General features: G+C 42.2%; 1 protein-coding gene across 1 annotated transcript; it reads left to right on the top strand.

Annotated features, from left to right (window-relative positions):
- Positions 1-391: 391 nt before the first annotated feature.
- ADD1 (adducin 1 (alpha)) lies at positions 392-19,590 on the top strand (the record flags this gene model as incomplete). The annotated part of the gene is made up of 12 exons (XM_010147937.1): positions 392-639; positions 2,266-2,428; positions 3,568-3,719; positions 6,391-6,471; positions 8,570-8,719; positions 9,760-9,903; positions 10,026-10,124; positions 10,484-10,660; positions 13,168-13,512; positions 16,486-16,587; positions 18,553-18,642; positions 19,498-19,590. Coding segments are annotated over exons 1-12 (1,791 nt in total), but the record flags the coding sequence as incomplete, so codon positions are not given.
- Between the last annotated feature and the right edge of the window lie 1,589 nt (positions 19,591-21,179).

The raw sequence follows: 21,179 nt of genomic DNA, 5'->3' as shown, positions 1-21,179 counted from the left end.
AATCCAGCACAAACCCCAATAAACCAAACCCAAAAAGACAACAAAACCAGTGAGTTGAGACCTCGCGTGTCTTGACCTTCTGTGTTGTCGTCTGTGACAAGGTTTGAAGGACTTCTTTGCTGTGTAGGCAGCTTAAAGACATGGAGGTAGTTTAAATGGGATCTTAGTGTGGTGTAGCATGTGCCTGTGTAGCATATTTGACTTTGCATGTATGCTAGCCTAATTTTCTAATCTTATATTTTTACATATATTTTTTTTATCTTCTAAAGTATTGCTATCTAGTCGCGTAAACGTGGTTTCTGTGTTTGGGAAGACATGCTGATTTTAGATGGATTTGAACTGTCGTGCTGAAACAAACATAAAGGAAGTTCGTAATTACTTCGTTGCTTGAGCTGTTTATTCCTCTTCTCTGTCCTCTCTCCATAGGTTCCTTAAAACCGTGCTATGAATGGTGAGTCTGGTGTGGGGGTGGTGACTTCACCACCCCCAACAACAGCCCCTCATAAAGAGAGGTATTTTGATCGAGTTGATGAAAATAATCCGGAATATTTGAGAGAGAGGAATATGGCGCCTGACCTTCGCCAGGACTTCAACATGATGGAACAGAAGAAGAGAGTCTCCATGATTCTTCAAAGCCCAGTAAGAAAAGAAAATGCTCCAACTTCAAAGTGATAAATTTAACACCTCTGGTTTTAATATTCTTGTGGAAGAAAGGAGAAGTTATTTTGGATCCATTCGATCTTTTTTCTGGTTGGCCTTTCTTCTAAAGTATCCTAATTGTAGCCTAATTTTTCCTTACATTATCTGGTTGCATTTTTACTGTCTAACTCATGAAGCAGCTCTTCAGTCTTGCTTTTGGAATTCTCTGTGTAGTCACAGAATCACAGGATGGTTTGGGTTGGAAGGGACCTTAAAGACCATCCAGTTCCACTCCCCCTGCCATGGGCAGGGACACCTTCCAGTAGACCAGGTTGCTCAAAGCCTCATCCAGCCTGGCCTTGAACACTTCCAGGGCATCCACAGCTTCTCTGGGCAACCTATTCAAGTGCCTCACCACCCTCTCCATGAAGAATTTCTTCCTGATATCCAATCTAAATCTCCCCACTTTCAATTTAAACCCATTACCCCTTGTCCTGTCACTACAGGCCCTTGTAAAAAGTCCCCCCCAGCTTCCTTGTAGCCCCTTCAGGTACTGGAAGGTGCAATAAGGTCTCCCCAGAGCCTTCATTAGTCATCAACATTTTTTCATATTGTCCATCTAGTCCTGGTTAGGCATTTTTTTCACTTGTTTCATATATTTAGTATTCCTTTAAGCAGTTAAGTAACTCTTCTAAGAGTAGCTAATACCAGGTGGTGGGTCTGTCCTGCGCTCAGTTTTTCATGTGGGATTCTGACATAAGAAATATTTTTCTGTATCTCTTTCTGAAAGGCTGCACAATAACAAACCGTGAATGATTGAAATGTAATATTAAAGGTGTTTCCCCTCAGGGGGAAAGTACACAAAGCACAGTTTCCCTCATAACATTTGTTCCTTTTGTAATAACTGATGGGTGACTGTGGATACAAAACATTTCCTGACACAGCTTCATTAGGAATAGGGATGTAGTGTTGTGTTTGCAGTTTTTTCACATGAAATCAATCTTTTTTGTTTAGATTCACTTAATGATTGGAATACTTCTCTTTCAGTACAAATTCCAGTGTATTTGTCAAAAGCAGCGGCCACCAGCAATAGTAAAACAATCTTGGTTTTTTCCCTTTTGAAGTTAAAACAAAAAAAAAACCCAAACCAAAAATAAAATAAAAAAGGAGCCAGGAAAAAAGTCAACAACCTCCTGTTTAAAAATACTTTAAGTTCAGTAGCTATTCCTTCTTGTCTTCCTGGGTGCCTTCTTGTCTCTCAGTTCCCTGTTAGCCACGCTGATAATCTTCCTTCTCTTTTCGGGTTCTACTGCTTTTTGTGTTTTGTGTTCAATTCAGTTGTACATCTTCCTCCATCTTCCTTAAACCCTTATTAGTAGCTTCAGTGAGTTTTGGTGTTACTTGTAGAGAATTCTGCAGTTTCCATTAGCAAAATACTAAGTGACTCATCGTTGGAGCTCCGGCGAGCAACATTTTCAAGTAACATTATGCACCCAGTAAGTCTGCCTTGAGCTGTTTCTCAGGAGAGGTGTAGGATGTTTCCATCTGAGTGCTAAAAAGAAGCTGTGTATGAAAGGTTGCCGTTCATTTGAACAGGCTTTACAGTGTGCCATGTCCTGTTGCCAGGCTTTTTGTGAAGAGCTGGAATCTATGATCCAGGAACAATTTAAGAAGGGGAAGAACCCAACAGGTTTATTGGCTTTACAGCAGATTGCGGATTTCATGACAACGAACGTACCGAATGTCTACCCTGCGGCACCGCAAGGCGGAATGGCTGCGCTGAACATGAGTGAGTCCACCTTCCCTTCTAACAGCTGATTCTCTTGTTTTCTTTTTTCTTGTCATGAAGACATGACAGTTCAAGTTAAATGGTGTCCTGTTCTGCTTACAGGAACACTGCAAACCTAAAATGAATTGATCAGTTTCTAATGCCACCGTACAGGAACACTGCAAACCTAAAATGATCAGTTTCTAATGCCACCGCGATGTTCAGTGTGATTCGTGTATATAATTTATATCAAAAGCTATTTCAGGTATGGGATCTTAATTGCAAAGCACGCCTAGTAAGTCACCACTAGTAGAAAAATGAAAGGTTTAAATATTGGTCATGTTTACCACAGGGATTGTCTGCAGGAAAATGAAATGCTCATTAGCAGTCTAGTGACAGTGGTCTTCAGAAACTAATTATTTCTGCCATTGAAATACTGTTTGCAGCTTTGTTCTGTGAAGTGAAGCTATAGACAGGAAACATCGGCAGGCAAAACAAGGGAGGAAAACAAAACCCAAAATGGGCAAATGCATGTACACACAGGGTTTGTGTTAAAATAATGTCAGTCCTTGCTTGTGCTCCAAAATAAATCCATAGTTCAGACTGTAGCATGGCTTTGTTCTGCTTTATCGCAGTTACTTTCATCCACATTTCTAATTGCACTGTAACAAGATCTACAGTATTTATCATTATTTACCATAATCATCCTCTCTTTAGCTGGTACTTAATGTTTCCTGATGAAGTGAATTTGTGTGCATCTTTTTTAGATGTATAATTCTCCTTTTCAGGATTACCAAATTGTTTATCTCAAACAGTGCAATATTTGGGGTGACACTTTCTGTTAACATGAAGTTGTATTTTACAGATAATCATTGGTTTTGAGAGAGAAAAAAAGTTACTTTGCTAAGGACCACACTGTCAGCTTAGCACTGATGAATATTAAGGAAGGAAACAAACGCAGAGTCTGCCAAAGATAAATGACCTTGGCTGAGACCATCATTATATTTGTGTAAAACAAATTATGACATTACAGTAATTAAAGTTTGCTGTCCATTTCTTAGGTTAATATGTTGAGACCAACTACTGAGAACAACCACTGCAACAGCGGTGCACGTTGTTAGTTTTTAACTGTTGTGCTTTTTACCCGTTCTCCTTTTCAGGTCTCGGGATGGTGACACCGGTGAATGATCTGAGAGGATCAGATTCCATTGCTTATGAAAAAGGGGAGAAGTTGTTACGATGTAAATTGGCAGCTTTCTACAGATTAGCAGATCTCTTTGGCTGGTCTCAGCTTATTTACAATCATATAACAGTGAGTATTGAATCGGCAGATAAGTGAACCAGTTGTTTCACCATACAAAAGAATTGCTTCCCTCCCCCATCCGTCATTTTCTGTGGAAGAGGAGCAAAGTGGTATTGAAAGCAGTAGAATAGTGAAGAGATTTGTCATTACATCTCAAGAGTAAGAACTGGAACAGCTTGGATGCCAGCTACCGTAGCCTGAATAGAGTCTTAAGAGAGTGTACGTGGAAGTTCTTATGATGAAATTGAGATTCCTGAAAGACTCAGTCTTTCGCTATCTTAACACATACAGTTGTTTAAAGCATTTATTCTGCAAGGTCATGTCTTAGTTTCCTTGCTAAGTACTAAAATATCATCTTATTAGTGATTCAGTTGAATTTTTGTAATTCAAGGTACCAACCTTTTTTGAAAAAGAAGCCCTTGTATTTCTGAACATGAGCAAACTACTTCGCTTAGTGCAGTGTGCCAACAGTTTTCCTTGTGACTGAGTAATGGTTGGCATCCATAAAAGTGATGACAAGGAGGTCAAATCAAGGAGGGTTTATGTGCCAGAAGAATGATCAACATGAGTGTCATGAGTAAAGTCCCAGCTGTGGTGTGCAGCTCGGTCAATTGTTTTCCTAACAGAGCTGAATTGTTTTTTCCACATAGCAGAGGTTGTCCTGTATGTATTTTCAGTTCTTCCAGCTGCAGTCTGAATGAGATAGGGTAATTCTATTACTCCTGCTTCTTGAGATTTCAAGGTGTGTTATTGGTGAGCCGATGAAGATAAGTGATGTGGGTAGGCATAGGATCACGGCAGTGTTGGTTAGATCACTCGGTTCTTTCAGTGAGGGAATGTAGCCAACATAACTGTTCACTGTAAACAGCTCTGTACCGCCCCCTGATCTTTCATACGTGACAGGAGAATTGATTTGATAAAAGGGCCATCAGGGCAGTAAAAGATTACTAGGCAAGCAGGCTTCCTCGTGTAAAGTGCAGCCCTGGGCATGTTTATGCGTTCAGGTGAATGACAAAGAGCGGCATGCTTAGGGAAGGGGTTAAGGCAGGGGCATGTGATCGGGGTGGGATGCCTCAGGTTTGCAGGGGAGCACAGGAATATGATAACGGTGATCCTAGTTGAGGTGGAAGACGGCATTTGGAATATGAGACTCTGACAGTATTTTAGACAGTTTTGAAGAGCAAAGTGGTATTGGGAAGTGCCTGGTTAAGGGTTCGTCATAGTTCACCCATCTCTTGCGAACCCCTCCAGTGAATAGCATTCTAAAAGGTGAACAGATGAAATTTCCCTTCAGAAGCTGATACAGAACAAGGTGGTTGTAAATATAAAATAATCATCTTTGTTCCCTGTGCCCCTACATTCAGTAGCAGTGTGGTAGTAAGGCGCTCCACTGGAACATGCTGAATGCCTACGGCTTCTGCAGAGCTGGGGTTCGACTCCAGATTTTCACTTCTTTGTGAGCGAATGCTATAATTACTAGATTATAGTTAGAGAAAACATTCAAGTTAGAGGCTTCCAGTGCACTTCCTAAGTGAGGGAAAAAATACAGCAGCCTTCTGTGAGGGGCATAAGCTGTGTGTTAGAGGAGAAAGGAATGTGAGGAGATGAGAGGTAAGCCAGTCTACGCGTATCCGGGAACTGGGTGGAGTATCTTTTGGTTTTCTGGATCCTTATCACTGGCAGCTGCTGTGTGTGGAATTGTTCAGAATGGTGTGGTTCTGATGCAGAAGCAGAAATAGAGAGCTTTCATGTCACATACAATAATGTAGAGTAAACTTGGATGCCTTCGGGGTTAGGCAGAATTTGAGATTACAGGTTTACAGAAGGGACACATCATTCACCACGTCCTGGTTTGCTGGGAGGGCACGAGCTGTGTATTGGATCTAATCCTAAAGTAAGGTGATTTGTGAGTCTTGCTGCTTGTTTACCTTACGTTTGAACTTTATTAGCTTTTGAGGCATTTGGAATAATACCTGGTCTTTTTCTTGCATAAATACGATATCCTAGATCATTTACACTTCTACAATGGAGAACTGTTTTGGTGATTATTGGTACAGGTTAACTTGAACTCACTGGTCCAGTTTAGGGCTCTCATGATGTAACATGTAGCTGGTTTTAAAGGGAGGTGGATTTGTACTGGGAACTTTTGGATGACTGATGAGCTACTTCAGAAGCAGTGGGACTATACCAAAGTGTGGTGGGCTGACCCTGGCTGGAGGGCAGGTGCCCACCAGAGCTGCTCCATCAGTGCCCTCCTCACCTGGGCAGGGGAGAGAAAATACAATGAAAGGCTTGTGGGTCGAGATAAGGACAGGGAGAGATCAGTCACCAGTTATTCTCATGGGCACAACAGGCTCGACTTGGGGAGCTCAATGACTTCTCTGTCATTCCTTTTATCCACAGTAGTCTAGTTGTCATTACCACAGGATCTAAGGATTTCCTACCTTCCACCTATCTGAAGGACTCAGGCATGTATCTACCACCTGCTTTTGTTTAACATGAGTTAATTAACTGTGCTGCACGTTAGGTGGTGTAGCATACGTGGCAGTCACGCTGCCTGTCTTAGAGGCGTACTTGCCCATTCCATACTCGGGAATTGAAAGCAATGTTCATGTTTTGGGGTTTTCTTGTATGCTTTAATAAATATTCTTAATAACGTTTACTCTTGTTTTATCCTTAGGCCAGAGTAAATTCTGAGCAGGAACACTTCCTCATTGTACCTTTTGGACTTCTCTATAGTGAAGTTACTGCATCTAGTCTGGTAAGCAGCTACTGCTTTTCACAGCTCTAAATTATGAATAGCTGTGCCTGCTCTGTCTGTATCTGCCACTGTTTACGGTCTGTCCTAGAGAATATGTTGCTCCCTTTCGTGTTTAGAATAGCTTTATTGAACATAGTCGTTTTTTCTGCGGCTGAGGTCTCTGTGAGAGAGGCTTCTGTGCGCATGTCCACCAGCAGCTGTCCTCCAGTCGATCTAGCTGTGGAGAGGAGCCAGGTCACTCGGACAGCTGCACCACATCACGCCCTCCAAAGCGGCTGGCTGTTGCATCCAGCTTGCTGGGGGAACAGTATGCATTTCACACATAAACCAATTGCAATTTCAAGACGTTGTGTCAGATGCCCGATTCAGTTGCCATCGTTTAATGGTGTAAATGGTGTAGATAAATTGTGGTTTTGAGATGTAACGGTTGCAGTTGAAGAAACAGCTGCTGAAACTGTTAGCTAGTGGGAAGCATTTATCTTCAGTGTGGCCTACATCGCTGCTGAAGGCAACTTGAGTTAATGTGCTTGACTCTCCTGCGATGAAGCAAAATCAAAACTTTGATGCTGTTCTTTCCCCCTGGCTGCTGTCAGGCAGGTAACTCCAGCGGAGAGGTGAGGCGAGTGTGTACAGAGTAGTTACGCTGCAAACTTGTGTCACTCTCGACACCTTAAGGTCCCAGCACGCCCCTCGGCTCCCTGTAAAGCTGGCTTTCGTACATAACTGCGCCTTCTCCATCTCTAAGACTTCAGTTGAAAAAGCTGTAGGAAAAGGAATGCAGAAAAGGCAGACCTGCCCTTTCTTGTTGCTACAACATTTTTAGCAGAGGGTAAGAGCTACACTGTGGGGGTGTTTTGTGTGGTGTTTGGATTTTAAAGGTGCTTTGCTCTTATCTCAAGATCAGGAATGCAAGTACCTCGAGAATGAAGGTTATGTGAAGGTGGCGAAATGCGCGCACACACCCCCAGAGTAGAGAGCATGTTCACACAGAAAATAGCTAGCAGCAGGATTTAAAATGCTAGCCTACAGCAGTGAGGCACACAGCTCAGCCAGATGAGCACGCTGACCAGCAGCTTGCTTACGCAACTGGCCCTCTATCGACCCTTGCTCTCCATTTGTCCCATGCTGGCTCTTCCCTTCTCTGCTTTGAAACTCCATTTTCTCCATTCTTGCTCTCCCCCAAATAAACAACCCATGCATAATGACTTTTCCCCTTTTATTCCAGTTTTGCTACGTCCATATCCAGATTTGGTATTTATAATGTTATTACCTGGGCAATCCCAGCCTTTTGTGCTATTTTGCCAGACGAGGTTAAACCACGGCACATGGTATCAGTGTATCATTGCTTAGGTGCTGGCCTGTTGAGAACCTACTCCCCCAAAAGCTCCCAACATGGAGACGTTACAGCACCTTCCAGTACCTGAAGGGGGCTACAAGGAATCTGGGGGGGACTTTTTACAAGGGTCTCTAGTGACAGGACAAGGGGTAACGGGTTTAAATTGAAAGTGAGGAGGTTTAGATTAGATATCAGGAAGAAGTTCTTCACAGAGAGGGTGGGGAGGCACTGGGACAGGTTGCCCAGAGAAGCTGTGGATGCCCCATCCCTGGAAGTGTTCAAGGCCAGGCTGGATGAGGCTCTGAGCAACCTGGTCTAGTGGAAGGTGTCCCTGCCCATGGCAGGGGGGTTGGAACTAGATCATCTCCAAGGTCCCTTCCAACCCAAACCATTCTATGGTTCTATGAACATTCCTCCTCAGGTGCCTGTGAAGTTTGTGGGTTTCTTACAGAACTCCACCATAGCTCTCTGAAATGCAGCCGCTCGTCACAACGCTGTCTGTAACTTCTGTCAGCTTCTTGCACTGTTCCCTGTTCATGCAGCCATTTTTCCAGTCAGAACCAGTGGCTCCTGCTGTTCTCTTCAGTTAGCTTAATCTTAAACTGGCGCCCTGGTCACCTACCTACAGTGTTCATGCACATTTTGACACTCATTCAATCAAATAAAGAAATGCAGTTTTACAGCTTCAGTGGGAGATGCTGATTTAAATCAGATTTTTGTCAATCTTGATTGATTTATGTAACTCATTCTTTTTGTTCCCAGGTTAAAATCAATATTCAGGGGGATGTGGTTGATCGTGGAAGCACCAACTTGGGAGTAAACCAAGCGGGTTTTACTTTGCACTCTGCAATTTATGCAGCCCGACCTGATGTTAAATGCATTGTTCATATTCATACGCCGGCAGGGGCAGCGGTAAGCACGCTTTCTGGTTTGTCATCTGTCCCGTTCCCCCCACCCCATCCCGCTGGAAAATAGGTGGGTATCCCTTCATGATAGATTTGCTTCCATTTTGAAGGGCACAAAGCCTCTAGGTCTGCCTTCAAATAAATAGTTCTGTTTGAATCAATCAGATCCTCCTCATCTGGTTGTTAGAGGGGTGTTCTGGTGGCTAATTGAGCTCTGTAATTGGAAAATATGTATTTCATATTTGTGTATCCTTTACCACAAGAGACCGTATCTATTGGCAGTGAGTCCTAAGAGCTTTGTCATGTTCTGTTGGGTTTTGTAAAGCACAATTTATCAAGGTGTTCTTAAACATTTGAAACTTTCCCAATACCTCTCATTAGAGCAACTGGTTACAGGTCAGTTTTACCTCTTTGGGATTTTTGACAGTCATCTGGTGACTCTATTTCAAAGCTCACATTCTGATTTCCCCCCCCCCTTTTTTTTTATTTGAATAATGTGATGAACATTTCCAGTGGTGATACAACCACTTTATGGATAAAAGATCAGATTCCTAAAATTGTGAATTATAGAATAGTCTTTAATGTTCCTTAACTTTACCTGCAGTGCTGTGGGATTACGTGTGTCCAAGTTCATCACTGAATTTCTTCTTTTGGGAGCAAAAAAATAAACCACTGAGTGGAGTGGAAGGAATGATGGATACAGTTGTTTTGGGGAGGATGTAGTGGAGGAGATTGTGGGTTCATTTGATTTTGGGATTTGTTTGGTTTTTTCCTTTTTTTTTTTTTTTTTCCTGAGGCTTTTGATATTTTTCTTGCTGTCGTGTTAAAGCAGCTATGTTGAGCCAGACCCAGGATCAGTGTGGATTTTGTGTCCAATCAAAAAGCTGTGAAAAATAGAGGCTTTAGGGATGGAATATAAGACTGCAGACACATACATTTAATATATAAAAATATGTTTTAAATTATAATTCTTAGCATTATTATATTGTCTCTTTCTTCCCCGTTTTTTTCTGTGGCAAGACATGAAGTTGTTTTAATATTTCCCAGGTTTCCGCAATGAAGTGCGGTCTCTTGCCCATTTCACCTGAAGCCCTTTCTCTGGGGGAAGTAGCCTACCATGACTACCACGGTATCTTAGTGGATGATGAAGAAAAGGTGGTTATTCAGAAAAATCTGGGACCTAAAAGCAAGGTCAGTATTTACATCAAGAATTAAAGAGAAGTATGTGGGGGGTGGGGGAGGTATGCTCTGTGATTGAGAGCAAGAAAATACTCGCCATACTGCTGTTAACTTTCTTTGCAATGTCTCTCTAGGTCCTTATTCTCAGAAACCATGGCTTAGTGTCAGTTGGAGAGACTGTTGAGGAGGCTTTCTACTACATTCATAATCTAGTGCTTGCCTGTGAGATTCAAGTAAGAGTATTATGATGTTATGTACCGTCTGCTGTATTCGTGCTCAGATTAGTAGTTGTGCGCTTGACCGGCTAAAGCCTTACGCTAAACTAACGCGCTGGTCCGAGAGATTGTTACATTATGGGAGGACATCCAAATCGTGGGTTTAACCACCAGTGTTCAAGTAGTGTGGAACCATGGGTTGGAGATAAGCTGCCTGTCAAAACAGACCTTTTCAAAGCCTTAAGACAGGTTTTGTACCAGTATGTTAATTCATTTACCTTTAAAAGGAAGTAGGTTTCTTCTGGTTTTGCTGATGTCAATTTTCTTGGGTTTGGGGTTCCCCCAAGAAACTACAAGATGACTTTTCTCTTTTCAAGGTACGCACCCTGGCCAGTGCAGGTGGACCTGACAACTTAGTGCTTTTAGATCCCGGAAAGTATAAAGCCAAATCTCGTTCCCCTGAGTCTCCAGCAGGTGAGGGTACTGTATCCCATCCAAAATGGCAGATTGGTGAACAGGAATTCGAAGCTCTTATGCGGATGCTCGATAATCTGGTAAGGCAGACGTTTCTGTTTAACTGTTCTGTGTGACAGCATATCCTCTGTTCCCACTCCTTCCCAAAATGCATCAACCAGCGTTCATGTTTTGTCGGGTACGGGGTCCAGCATGCTTTGACTTTGTAAGGCTCTACTGGAAGAGCTCAAAAGACAGACTTCAAACAAATAAAACTCTTCAGATAAAACAGTTTCCATACCTCCCGTCTGTCATGAATGACCAGCTGCCAATATTTGCTGTCCAGCTTTAACGGGAAAGGTGATGCCTTTCCTTGTCGGAAGTCTCCAAGTGGTGACTGTAGACAGTAGTGAAGAACCTATCAAAAAATACGGTCACTGCACTCATCGGACATCATCTCCTGATTTGTTATTTAATTGATCTTTTTCCTGTGTAGACTTAAATGTGGTCTTCATGGTCACGTGATGCATCTGCCCCTGACAGGATGTACACTAATGAGGATACCTTAAAACACTCCCCATCACATACACTCTGTAGTAAACAACTAGGTGGTTCTCCCCTTAGCTCAGTGTCTGTAGTACAGAAAACACATAAATCGGGCTCCTTCATTAGTGGTTTGAATAGCTGATGTTTTCATATTAGACTGAGTGATCAGCTGTCACCTCAAGTCGACAGAAAAATAGAAGTAGCTTTCAGTCATCCAGCACACGTCCTTACTGTTACAAATAGCCACGTGTTATACTGTGGCTATTAGTTGTTATATAGACTATTAGTGGAGTTAACTCTATAATATAGACTATTAGTGGAGTTAACTCCACTGGGCAGTAGATAGTTTCTCAAGATGCGCTTGGATCATGAAAAGATGGAGCAGCAGCCAGGATACTGCCTCAGCAGCGCTCAGTGCATGGAAACTGCAGAGGAAGCTAAGCGTGCATACTCGGGACTGAAGTTTCTTTACACCTGGCTTTGTCTGTAAGGAATTTGAGTGCCTGAGGAGACAGGCTGTTCACACTCTTTTTTCCTTAAGCCGCATTGAAAATAGTTTGCGAGTGAAAACTCTTAGAGAAACTGTTAAATGACCTTTTTGTATGTTAAATGCCAAGCAAAATATGGAAGAAAGCAGAGGAAGACATGAGTAGTGCATTAGGTGAGGTAAAAAGGGAAACAAAACATAATTCAGGGGAAGTGGGAGAGAAAAACAGCTTAGATCAGGGAGGGGAGGGAATATAGACATCAAAGCATCATTCTTGAATCCGTTCCTTCTGTACCATATGTTGAATCCTAGATTTTAGGAACCCAGAAGAGAGATTCCTATTTGCCCTTGCATTTTGTATCATACAGGTGCTTTTTTATGTCCTTGACTGAGAATTGTGAGAAACTGTCAATACACTTGTTGCAGGGAAAAAAAAATATTAAACCAGTAGCTGGAATATGGTACAAAGAAAAGTCATGATTCTGTGTTTGGACTTAAATCCAACTCCAGAGGCTTGAACAATTACTTGGGAATTCAGTGAGACATACCAAGAAACACCCATCTCTTTTATATTTATTTATTTAACCCCCCTGGGGAAAAAACCCTGTCCTCTGAGGAAGTGTGTACGTAGGCCATTCCCACAAGCACATGTACTCTAAACGCACCCCGGATTCAAACTTCGCCTGCCTTGTGGCAGTTCGAGCATGTACTGTTGTCCGTGGGAAGGACTGTCAGAAAGAGCGGGCAGGGCTGATAATCTAACCAGTAGCTGTAGGTATGGTCATCAGTTTTCGTTGTTTTGAGTGTTAGTGTCGAAATCTTTCCTGAAGTATAACTTAGAAAACTTTAGTTCAGAGATTTCCAGGAAAAAGTACGTTCCTAAGATTTTAACGGTGCATAAATTGATGATTGCACCTTGGGTACCGATGGGACAGAGCACTAAGTTAGATTCCCCAGTAACGTGCTCTAACACATGATCTCATCAAAGCAGGCTGGCAAGTTATTGTCCACTTATTAACGGAATCCTATCTCCTTGAAAGCCTACGTTTGTCCTGAAGGGAACTGAAATTTCCATGCAGGTTTCCGTTTTAAAACGGACTTTGAGAGGAGAGTCCTTTGATGGATGGTTACGGGTACTGTCTTGGTTTTGAAAAACCATTTTCTTAACCTGTCAAACACCTAATTACACAGGTGGTAATTTTTAACTTGACTCTGAAACGAGGCAGACCCATAGCACTGCTCTTGAGGAACTTCTCGGTGGCTTTTTGCAGGACTACTGTAAAACTCTGTGTGATAAAAAGGTTTTGAAGTCTGCTCTATGAAAAAACGGTGACTCATTTGGAGGAGTGGTTCAGAAGTTTATTGGGTTGGAAGGGATGCTAATGCAGCCTCATTACTGTGCGCCACCCGGCTTCGATGTGGCTTTGTCCACCGGAACTGGTGAACTGCAGGCAGAGAAAAGGCTGTGCTGTAGAACGTGTTTTGTAAATAAGGGTGTCAATCAAACCAAAATTCAGTCATCCGTTGAAAAACTTGGAGATGTAGAAAACTAATTCTGCTGCTCTGCTTCTCCAGGGTTACAGAACCGGCTACCCGTACCGATGCCCTGCTCTGAGAGAGAAATCTAAAAAGTACAGCGATGTCGAGATTCCAGCTAGTGTGACAGGTTACTCCTTCACTAGCGATGGCGAATCAGGCACTTGCTCCCCCCTCAGACACAGTTTTCAGAAACAGCAGCGAGAGAAGACAAGGTGGCTGAACTCTGGCCGAGGGGATGATGCTTCTGAAGAAGGGCAGAATGGCAGCAGCCCCAAGTCGAAGACTAAGGTGTGGACGAACATTACACACGATCACGTGAAACCCTTGCTGCAGTCTCTCTCGTCCGGTGTCTGCGTGCCAAGCTGTATTACCAACTGCTTGGTCTGTGCCTACCTTACTGTTCATAGTTAGATGATGTAGAGCAACTTGGGGTGGCTGGCACTTAGAGGCTTTGGGAAGGAAAAGACTACTCTCCTAATTCCTTTCATTTTCTTATACAAAACAACTAAATGTGTTTTACTAACGGCTTCGTTTGATTAGATGCGAGCTGTGAAAATCGTCTTCCTTGTTAATACTTAAAACTGCTTAAGACACTGGAGCCTCTAGTTTTCTTTTGGCTTCTCAAGCTACTGACCAAACAGATTGATCAGTTTTGAGTGAACAGGCTGTGCGCTTAAATGGTTTCCTTAAGGGCAACTGTGTTAGGGAACTACTAATTCTGTCTGCATGAAAGCTTTTCAGTTAAACCAAAAAATGAAACCAGCTACTCGGTGTACTTTTGTACAAGTATATCTAAAAATAGTCAAATTTCCACCCTCTGTTACATATATGAACTTAGCTTGCAAGCCATTTGCAACTCTCTGCAAGAGGGTGGAATTGATTTCCAACTATTTAAGCATTGGGGTTTTTTTTTTTTTTCCTTAAGCAGTTTTTCTTACCTAGTTGCTCAGCTCCTCTCCCTGTCCTGTTTACTATGCTTTTGTCTGCCCCAAAGCCTCTGAGTGTTCCCAACCAGCTGCCTTCTGCATGTAGTGTTGCATGGAAGTAGATGGCCATAAACGGGAAGTCTTTCCGGAAGTACCAACTGGGTGCGGCATGACTAAAGTGCAGCTCAGGCCATCAGCAGGCACTAATCGATAGATTCTGCAACCCGTGCTTCTCTCTTTTGTTTCTCAATGCTGCTTTACAGTTTTAAATTTTGCACTGAAAGGTATGTGGATTGAAAAGGAAAAGTATCAAATGCTTTCAGGTGGACATCGGTAGCCGTTTGTGCGTAAGTGTGGCTTCGGTGTTTTCTTGGGCGTATGCGGAGCATCTCAGCGTAGGCAGGGATTTACACGCATGCGGGCTTTTGTAAAGGTTGGCTTCAGGCTGAACTCGCTCCGGTGGTTCAGTAGAGGTACTCTGGGTAGCAGTAGTATGCTTACAGGTGAGTATTTAAGAAAAAACAACCCAAAAGAAAAGGAAAAATAGACATATTTTTTCCAGAACACCTCTTCATTCTTATTCACCCCTACGAAACTATGCTTCACCTCTGAATACATTCAGAGTCCTCTCTAGTTCGGATACTTTTATGGAACGATTACTCAGGCAATGTGGGTGCTAAAAGACGTAGCGTTAACGTGTAGACAGCCCTGAAGAAACCAGAGAATCTCTCTCTCTGTATTTCTGTGGTGTTCTGTTTGGTTTAAGACCTTAATATACGTGGATATTGTTTGTACTGTCAACACTTTACTTGACTACAGTTTTGCCGTGGTTGGAAAAACTTAAAGCTGTGCCTGTGTTTGGAGCAGTTCATGCTTCTCAACCTCAGCTCACAATATGGGTACTGTTTTCTACCTGAAATTATCGGTGAAAGATTGAAGCAAAAGTTCTTGTTTAATGGTATGCTGAAGCACTAGCATTTCACATAGTGTAACAGGTTTGTGTGTTTACATTTTTTTTAAAATGCTTGTTATTAACCTAAAGAAGTAGCAGCTTATTATGTTGAGGTTGTTTTTATATATGTTTTGACTAAAAATTATCTTTAATAAAAAGCTGGAGTAGTTTTTATCTGAGAAGATAATCATCAGTGAGTATTTCACAGCTCCATGTTCATTCCATTTTTTACTTTACAGTTGCAAAGCATTTTAAAATTCTGTTGCTTTTTGAAGTTTGACAGTTTCTGGCTATTTTATCGTTTCTTGAAATTACTCAGGAAAAAACCGCATAGCATTTGCTCTATAAACAGGTTTGCTTTACTGTTCGGTGCATTTTCTATGCAATACGATTGGAAATTAGGGCACCGCCTGTAATACACAAATCGAGGGAATAAGTTAGTTGGGCATCAAATTAAGCAGAGCTCCATACTAAATGCACGGATCAAATAAAGCAACCTTCTCTGAAGAGCCCATGAAGCGCTTCAACTTTGTGTTTGGGATACTTTTGTAACCCTTTGAGCTATGAGTTATAAAATACTCGACATCACCAAACTGTTCCTCTAGGTTGCTGTGCTGGTACAGCCGTTCATTTCTGCAGAAACTAATTCTGGAAACCGAACATTTTGCTGAAGTAGCTTGTTTTAACGCAAAACTTTGGTGATGCCCACTCTTGCTTCACAGTACAGAATCATTCACTAAACCTGGTTAGTGACATCACATGGCTTTTCATACTTTGTCATCTTATGCTTTAAGTTCGCTTTGATGTTTGTTGAGTATTTGGAGGATTGAATCAATGATCTCTCTCTCGTGCTGTTTTGTAAAAACACCCAGTGCAGAAAATGAAAATGGCAGAAACAGGGTTTTAGAGCTTGTGCCTTAGATCTTGCTCTACTGTTTGGGTAAGGTACAGTGTCGCTTTTAAACAAATATGACCTCTTTGTGAAATTTCCGATACAAACGTCCTTAAAAATAAGCAATCCTATTGGAGTTTTCCTACCTCTGTATTAAGATGTCTCTTCGTAAAGCGGGAAGCAGACTGTTTTTAGAAACACAAAGCACTGCAGTTGTCAGTGTGATCAGGTGCACAGAAAACCAGCTTAAAAACCTTCAGTCCCCGTAATCTCTGAAGTGCAGACAACTGTAGTAATTGCATTGTTTGGGTGGAGGTTATTTGCAAGTAGACTGTCTCTATTTTTTGTTGTTGTTGCTATTAGCTTAATAGAATGATTCTGATATTTATAAACATATCTGAAGGTACAGTTTCTGTTACTGGAGAAGGAAGCACCTTAAACAGCGTTTGGAATGACTAGAAGAATACAATCATTGGTTCAGTTCTCTGCTACGTACAATGCATGACCAACTGTTGTGTAAATCTGCTGCTCTCTCTGTAGCCATTACAGCAGTTCTGACTGTTCAACTCTTCTTGATATTACAGTGGACTAAAGAGGATGGACATAGAACTGCCACCTCTGCTGTCCCTAACCTGTTTGTTCCATTGAACACCAATCCAAAGGAGGTCCAGGAAATGAGGAACAAGGTTTGTAAGCAGTAAAATAACTTCTTTTTTTTTTCGGTCATCACCGTAATTAAATTGTGTATTTGCAACGAACTAACTTACGTTGCTGTAGTGAAGTTTCTGGGGTTCAGTAACACAGCTGTGGTATTGTCCTGTCCCTTTATTACTAGATACTGAAACAATTCCTAAAAGCTTGGAAGAAGGTGGTATTGCTATCCACTGTGTGAAGACTGCCATTGTCTTATATCTTGTTACTGTCAGACCAGTTGCTGAACACCTCTGAGACTGCCACCACTGAGTTGATGGTAGCAATTCTGTTCATGGTCTCACACCGGTGACCTGTTTTCCTGGTTTGGTTTCGCCAGCTGAAATTGTAGCCCCGGCAAAGGAGTCTGTGGATCTCTCCCCGTGTTGTATTTGATTATATTCTAATATGCTGCGATGATTGTGGTAACTCTCTGGGCCTTCAGAACCTCATGATGATCTTTTTGAAATGACCTAAGCAGTTAATTTTCCAGTCTTCCAATTTCAGATCTTGTCACCAGCCTACCAACGGGAAAGCATTGGATGCATTGGGGTTTTCTCACTTTATTTCTGTTCAAACATAACATGTGCACCGGTATCTCGTTAATACTCAGCGTGTTGGGGATTGTTCTGCTGCTTCTAGCTGATGGCCGTACGGGGCATGGGAGTCAGCATTACATCGTTAATTTTCCAGTCTTCCAATTTCAGATCTTGTCACCAGCCTACCAACGGGAAAGCATTGGATGCATTGGGGTTTTCTCACTTTATTTCTGTTCAAACATAACATGTGCACCGGTATCTCGTTAATACTCAGCGTGTTGGGGATTGTTCTGCTGCTTCTAGCTGATGGCCGTACGGGGCATGGGAGTCAGCATTACATCGCAGAAAGTTCAGGAATACTGACTTGTGCCACAGTAATTTTGTATAAGGCTGACAGAGTTTTTTCCTTCTCCTGACTCAGCACTGTAAAATAATAATCGCTTGAAATGAGAAGTCTGGTGAAATTGCCAAGCAGTTCCTTGGTGTTTGAACCACAAATACTGCCGTGATAGAAACTTGACAGAAGTGATTAAATGAAGTAAAACTTCCAACTTTTTACTTTCCTGATGACCAGAAGGGTAGTAAACTAGAAACGAGTTCAGATGATGCAGGATCTTCATACTTTCTTAAATACCAACTCTTAACAACACCTTGTGTTCACATACTTGTATTTTTATGTAAATGGAATGTCCTTTTTAGTTGCGAAGTAGAGGCTTTGCTGGCTGCGTGCTTTTCTTGGTTTATCTTGGAACAAGACACAGAATATTTTAGAAATAAATGTTGAGTCTGTTGTTAGGGATTCTTTACCACTGTGGGATATCTAATTTAAATAGGTAATACCTAGGTTTAAATATCCAGTTTCTGTTCCCATCTTCTGTATGGAAAGAAGTGGGAGGTATTCAGGCTGCAACAAAAGGGCTGTGTTAGAGTACTCCAGGGGTGAAATAATTCCCGTGTCCTTCTGAGAATATGGTCCTGACAGGATGCAAAAGTTGAATGTCGTGCAGAGTTTCAGAGTCAGTTCTGTAGGAAGATGCAACAGGCCAGGGACAGAAACCTGCGAACAGCTGCTCAGGTATAACAGACGTAGGTAAACCCAACCTCTGGGCTTCTCACGTGCCCAGCGGGAGTTGCCTGTTAGCCTGCTCCGTAGGGTTTTACTGTGAGGCAGCACTGCAGAGCAGAGGCCAGGGCCTGCTGCGGCACTGACAGGCGAAGTCCGGAGAGACGTCGGCAGACAGCTAGGAGCGGGAGCACGAACGTTCAGGGCGTGTTTGTCAGCGCAGCGTGGTCTGCTGGGCAGGGCCGTAGCCATCTACACTCGTTGCAGCTGGTTGGCAGGTTCACCCGCCACTTTTTCAAGTAAAAAATGTGGTCACCTTTTCTCTGTTGTTCACGCGACTGTTCTGCTTTCCTTCCCAGATCCGAGAGCAAAACTTACAGGATATTAAAACTGCCGGCCCCCAGTCCCAGGTTCTTTCTGGGGTGGTTGTGGACAGGAGTCTTGTACAGGTGAGAGTACAAAATGCCTAAAGCTATTAGCATAAAGTTAATCCATGGTATCTTCTGCTGTCACCTAATATATCATTATAAAATTATTCTTTAATTGGCAGAGAGTAACTGTTTATAAGGTAAGTCTTAGAGGTAACACCACTGTCTTTGCGAGAGTGCTCAGGACCAGGTATTTAAGAGGCTTCAGCCGCGTAGCCCAAGCATGTCTGTGGAGGGTGCTTCTTGGGTTTTTTGCTGAATGTGCTGCATGAAATTCAGAAGGCTTATTTTTATGGGTGAAATTCTTGTTCAATTCTAGTTGGGCTTTGTGACAACTTGTTTGTTTGTTTGTTTGTTTTCCAAGTTTATGTACCTTGAAGTATTAATACTGGGCACAGCAGGCTCACTGTCGGGCAGTAGTGTTATGTGTTAAGTGTGTTTTATCATGCTTCATACTATTTCATTTGAAGATCGGTTTTGGGGGGGAAAAGCTATTATACCTCAATAAAACTTAAAGGCAGTGTACCTGAGTATACAAAAGACTTTATGTATGAATCACAGCTCAAATTAAAGTAAGAATTAGAGCTATACAGTTGTACTGCATAGCTGAGTGACCTTAAAGCTCTGTATCTGAGCGCTTTAACTGCCCAAGATCAGTGTTTTCCGATCTACTTTTAAAAGTTTGGAAGTGTTACCATGACCATGGCATTATTCATGTTGGGTGTCATGTTGTGTGCATGTCAGTTCATTGTCATTTGCAATTTTATCTGCCGGTTACTGTTTCTTTGCATGTTTTTAGCAAGCATCACAATGTTTTTGGTTGATGTTTTAAAGCCTAGGCTCGGTTTGCTCTGTTTACCCCATTTACTGTTGCAGGATGCTCCCCTCTCAGACTGTACGGAATCTATTGAAGGGCTCGATCTCACAGAGCAGGCCTTTAGTCCCGCTAAATCTCTGTCTGTTAGAAAGGTACTGCCCTGTCATACTGCTCTAAATACTGTTGCTCACCCTTCGTTTTACCTCCTCCTTACCCTGACCTTTTCCCCTCTGTTAGCTAATGATTTGGCTAGAAAAGAGAAAATAAAATAGATGGATCTCCAAATTGTGTATATGCAACTGTACAAGCAGTTACTTTACCCTGTTAAAGTATCTTTTAAGGGTTTTTGAGCTTTGTCTGTAGAAGCTGGTGAGGAGACACTGTTGATGCTAAGGTGCCGATTAGGTTCTGCATACAGTGGGTTTCTTTGTGCATGCTAATAGTGTTGAATTGCTCTAATTTGAGATCCATTTTGAGTCAGCTTAACCTCAGCCTGGCTACATCAGTGTCATTCCAAAGATATCCACTTGTTCAGACAAACACTGTCAGCTTCTGATCCTACACCGTTAGATGTCTTGTTTCCTTTAAACCTCCTGTGCTTGTCTGCAGGAGTTGCTGAGTCATGTCCCACGCTCCCACAATCCATTGGCTCCCAAACATGTGCTTGTGCTTATGTAATAGACTTAAATACAGGATAAATTCAGGAGATGTGTGTGTGTGGCTGGGGAGGGCAGCCCTGCGGGTAAACGGGAACAGTTTGCACGTTGGGAACAATCTCTCCTTAGCTGTCCTTCTCTCCCAGGATCTGAAGGAGTTTTAGAGGTGGTCTAACATGGAGGCACAGTGTGTAAATAAGCATCCAGGGGCTCTTCTGCTCCATATTTTATCTAAAAGATTCTTAAGTCTTGGTTTAGGTCATGCCTAACGTTTCATTGTCAGAACAGCTTTCCCATCAAAACCTGGAATACTTTGACTTGCATCACTGTAGCAAATCTCCTGACTTTATAACACTTCCTAGTGTAATGAGCCAGTCTGTAGTTGTGTCATACTGGGGGTTTGATAATGATGTGTTTCAGATGACATTTTGGTTTATCCGTATTCTGAAAGGAAAAGCAATGAAATACTATTATTTCCAGATATAAGATGAAAAATAAACCAAAGATCCCTTCTTCCAGGCAGTGCATGCCTTTTGTTCTCTGCTTTAGTAACACCCTCAAAGTGAAAATTTCTTTTTATGATAGTCGTCCGTTGGTTATGGCAGCACAGGTGGTCGGTTTCATCAGCGATGTGCGAGACATCTGTCCAGTATTACTTTTGAATAATGGCATCATTTTTCTATAAAACCAGTCAAATATTTTACGTGGACTTTTGTAGATGGCAAGGAGCCAGCTAAAGGTCGACTGGTTGTATGATGCTGCCTCGTATGATGTTAGGGTTTAGACAGATGTCCAGATGATGGGTTTGCTTTCTGTGGTGTCATGGAAGTGCTTTTCTCCTGAAATACTCTGTAAAATTAGATCACAGTGTTAATTACAGTAGGAGCGGCCTAGTTCATAATCTTTATTATCTTAATATGGATTGTGACCTGAATGCGTAATAATTTCCTGCTGGGGAAAAAGAAACCCAAACTGCCACCGAAAAGACCCACCAGCGACATTTTCTGGAAAGCTTATGCCAAAAATCAGTTGTGTATTGTGGAACAAAGGAAGTGCAAGCAATCTTATGATGCTCACGTAAACCT

The sequence above is a fragment of the Eurypyga helias genome, unplaced genomic scaffold (genome assembly GCF_000690775.1).
Source record: "Eurypyga helias isolate BGI_N326 unplaced genomic scaffold, ASM69077v1 scaffold35362, whole genome shotgun sequence".
Taxonomy (NCBI): domain Eukaryota; kingdom Metazoa; phylum Chordata; class Aves; order Eurypygiformes; family Eurypygidae; genus Eurypyga; species Eurypyga helias.
The sequence above is the reverse complement of the archived record's forward strand: the minus strand, read 5'-3'. Positions and strand labels throughout refer to the sequence as shown.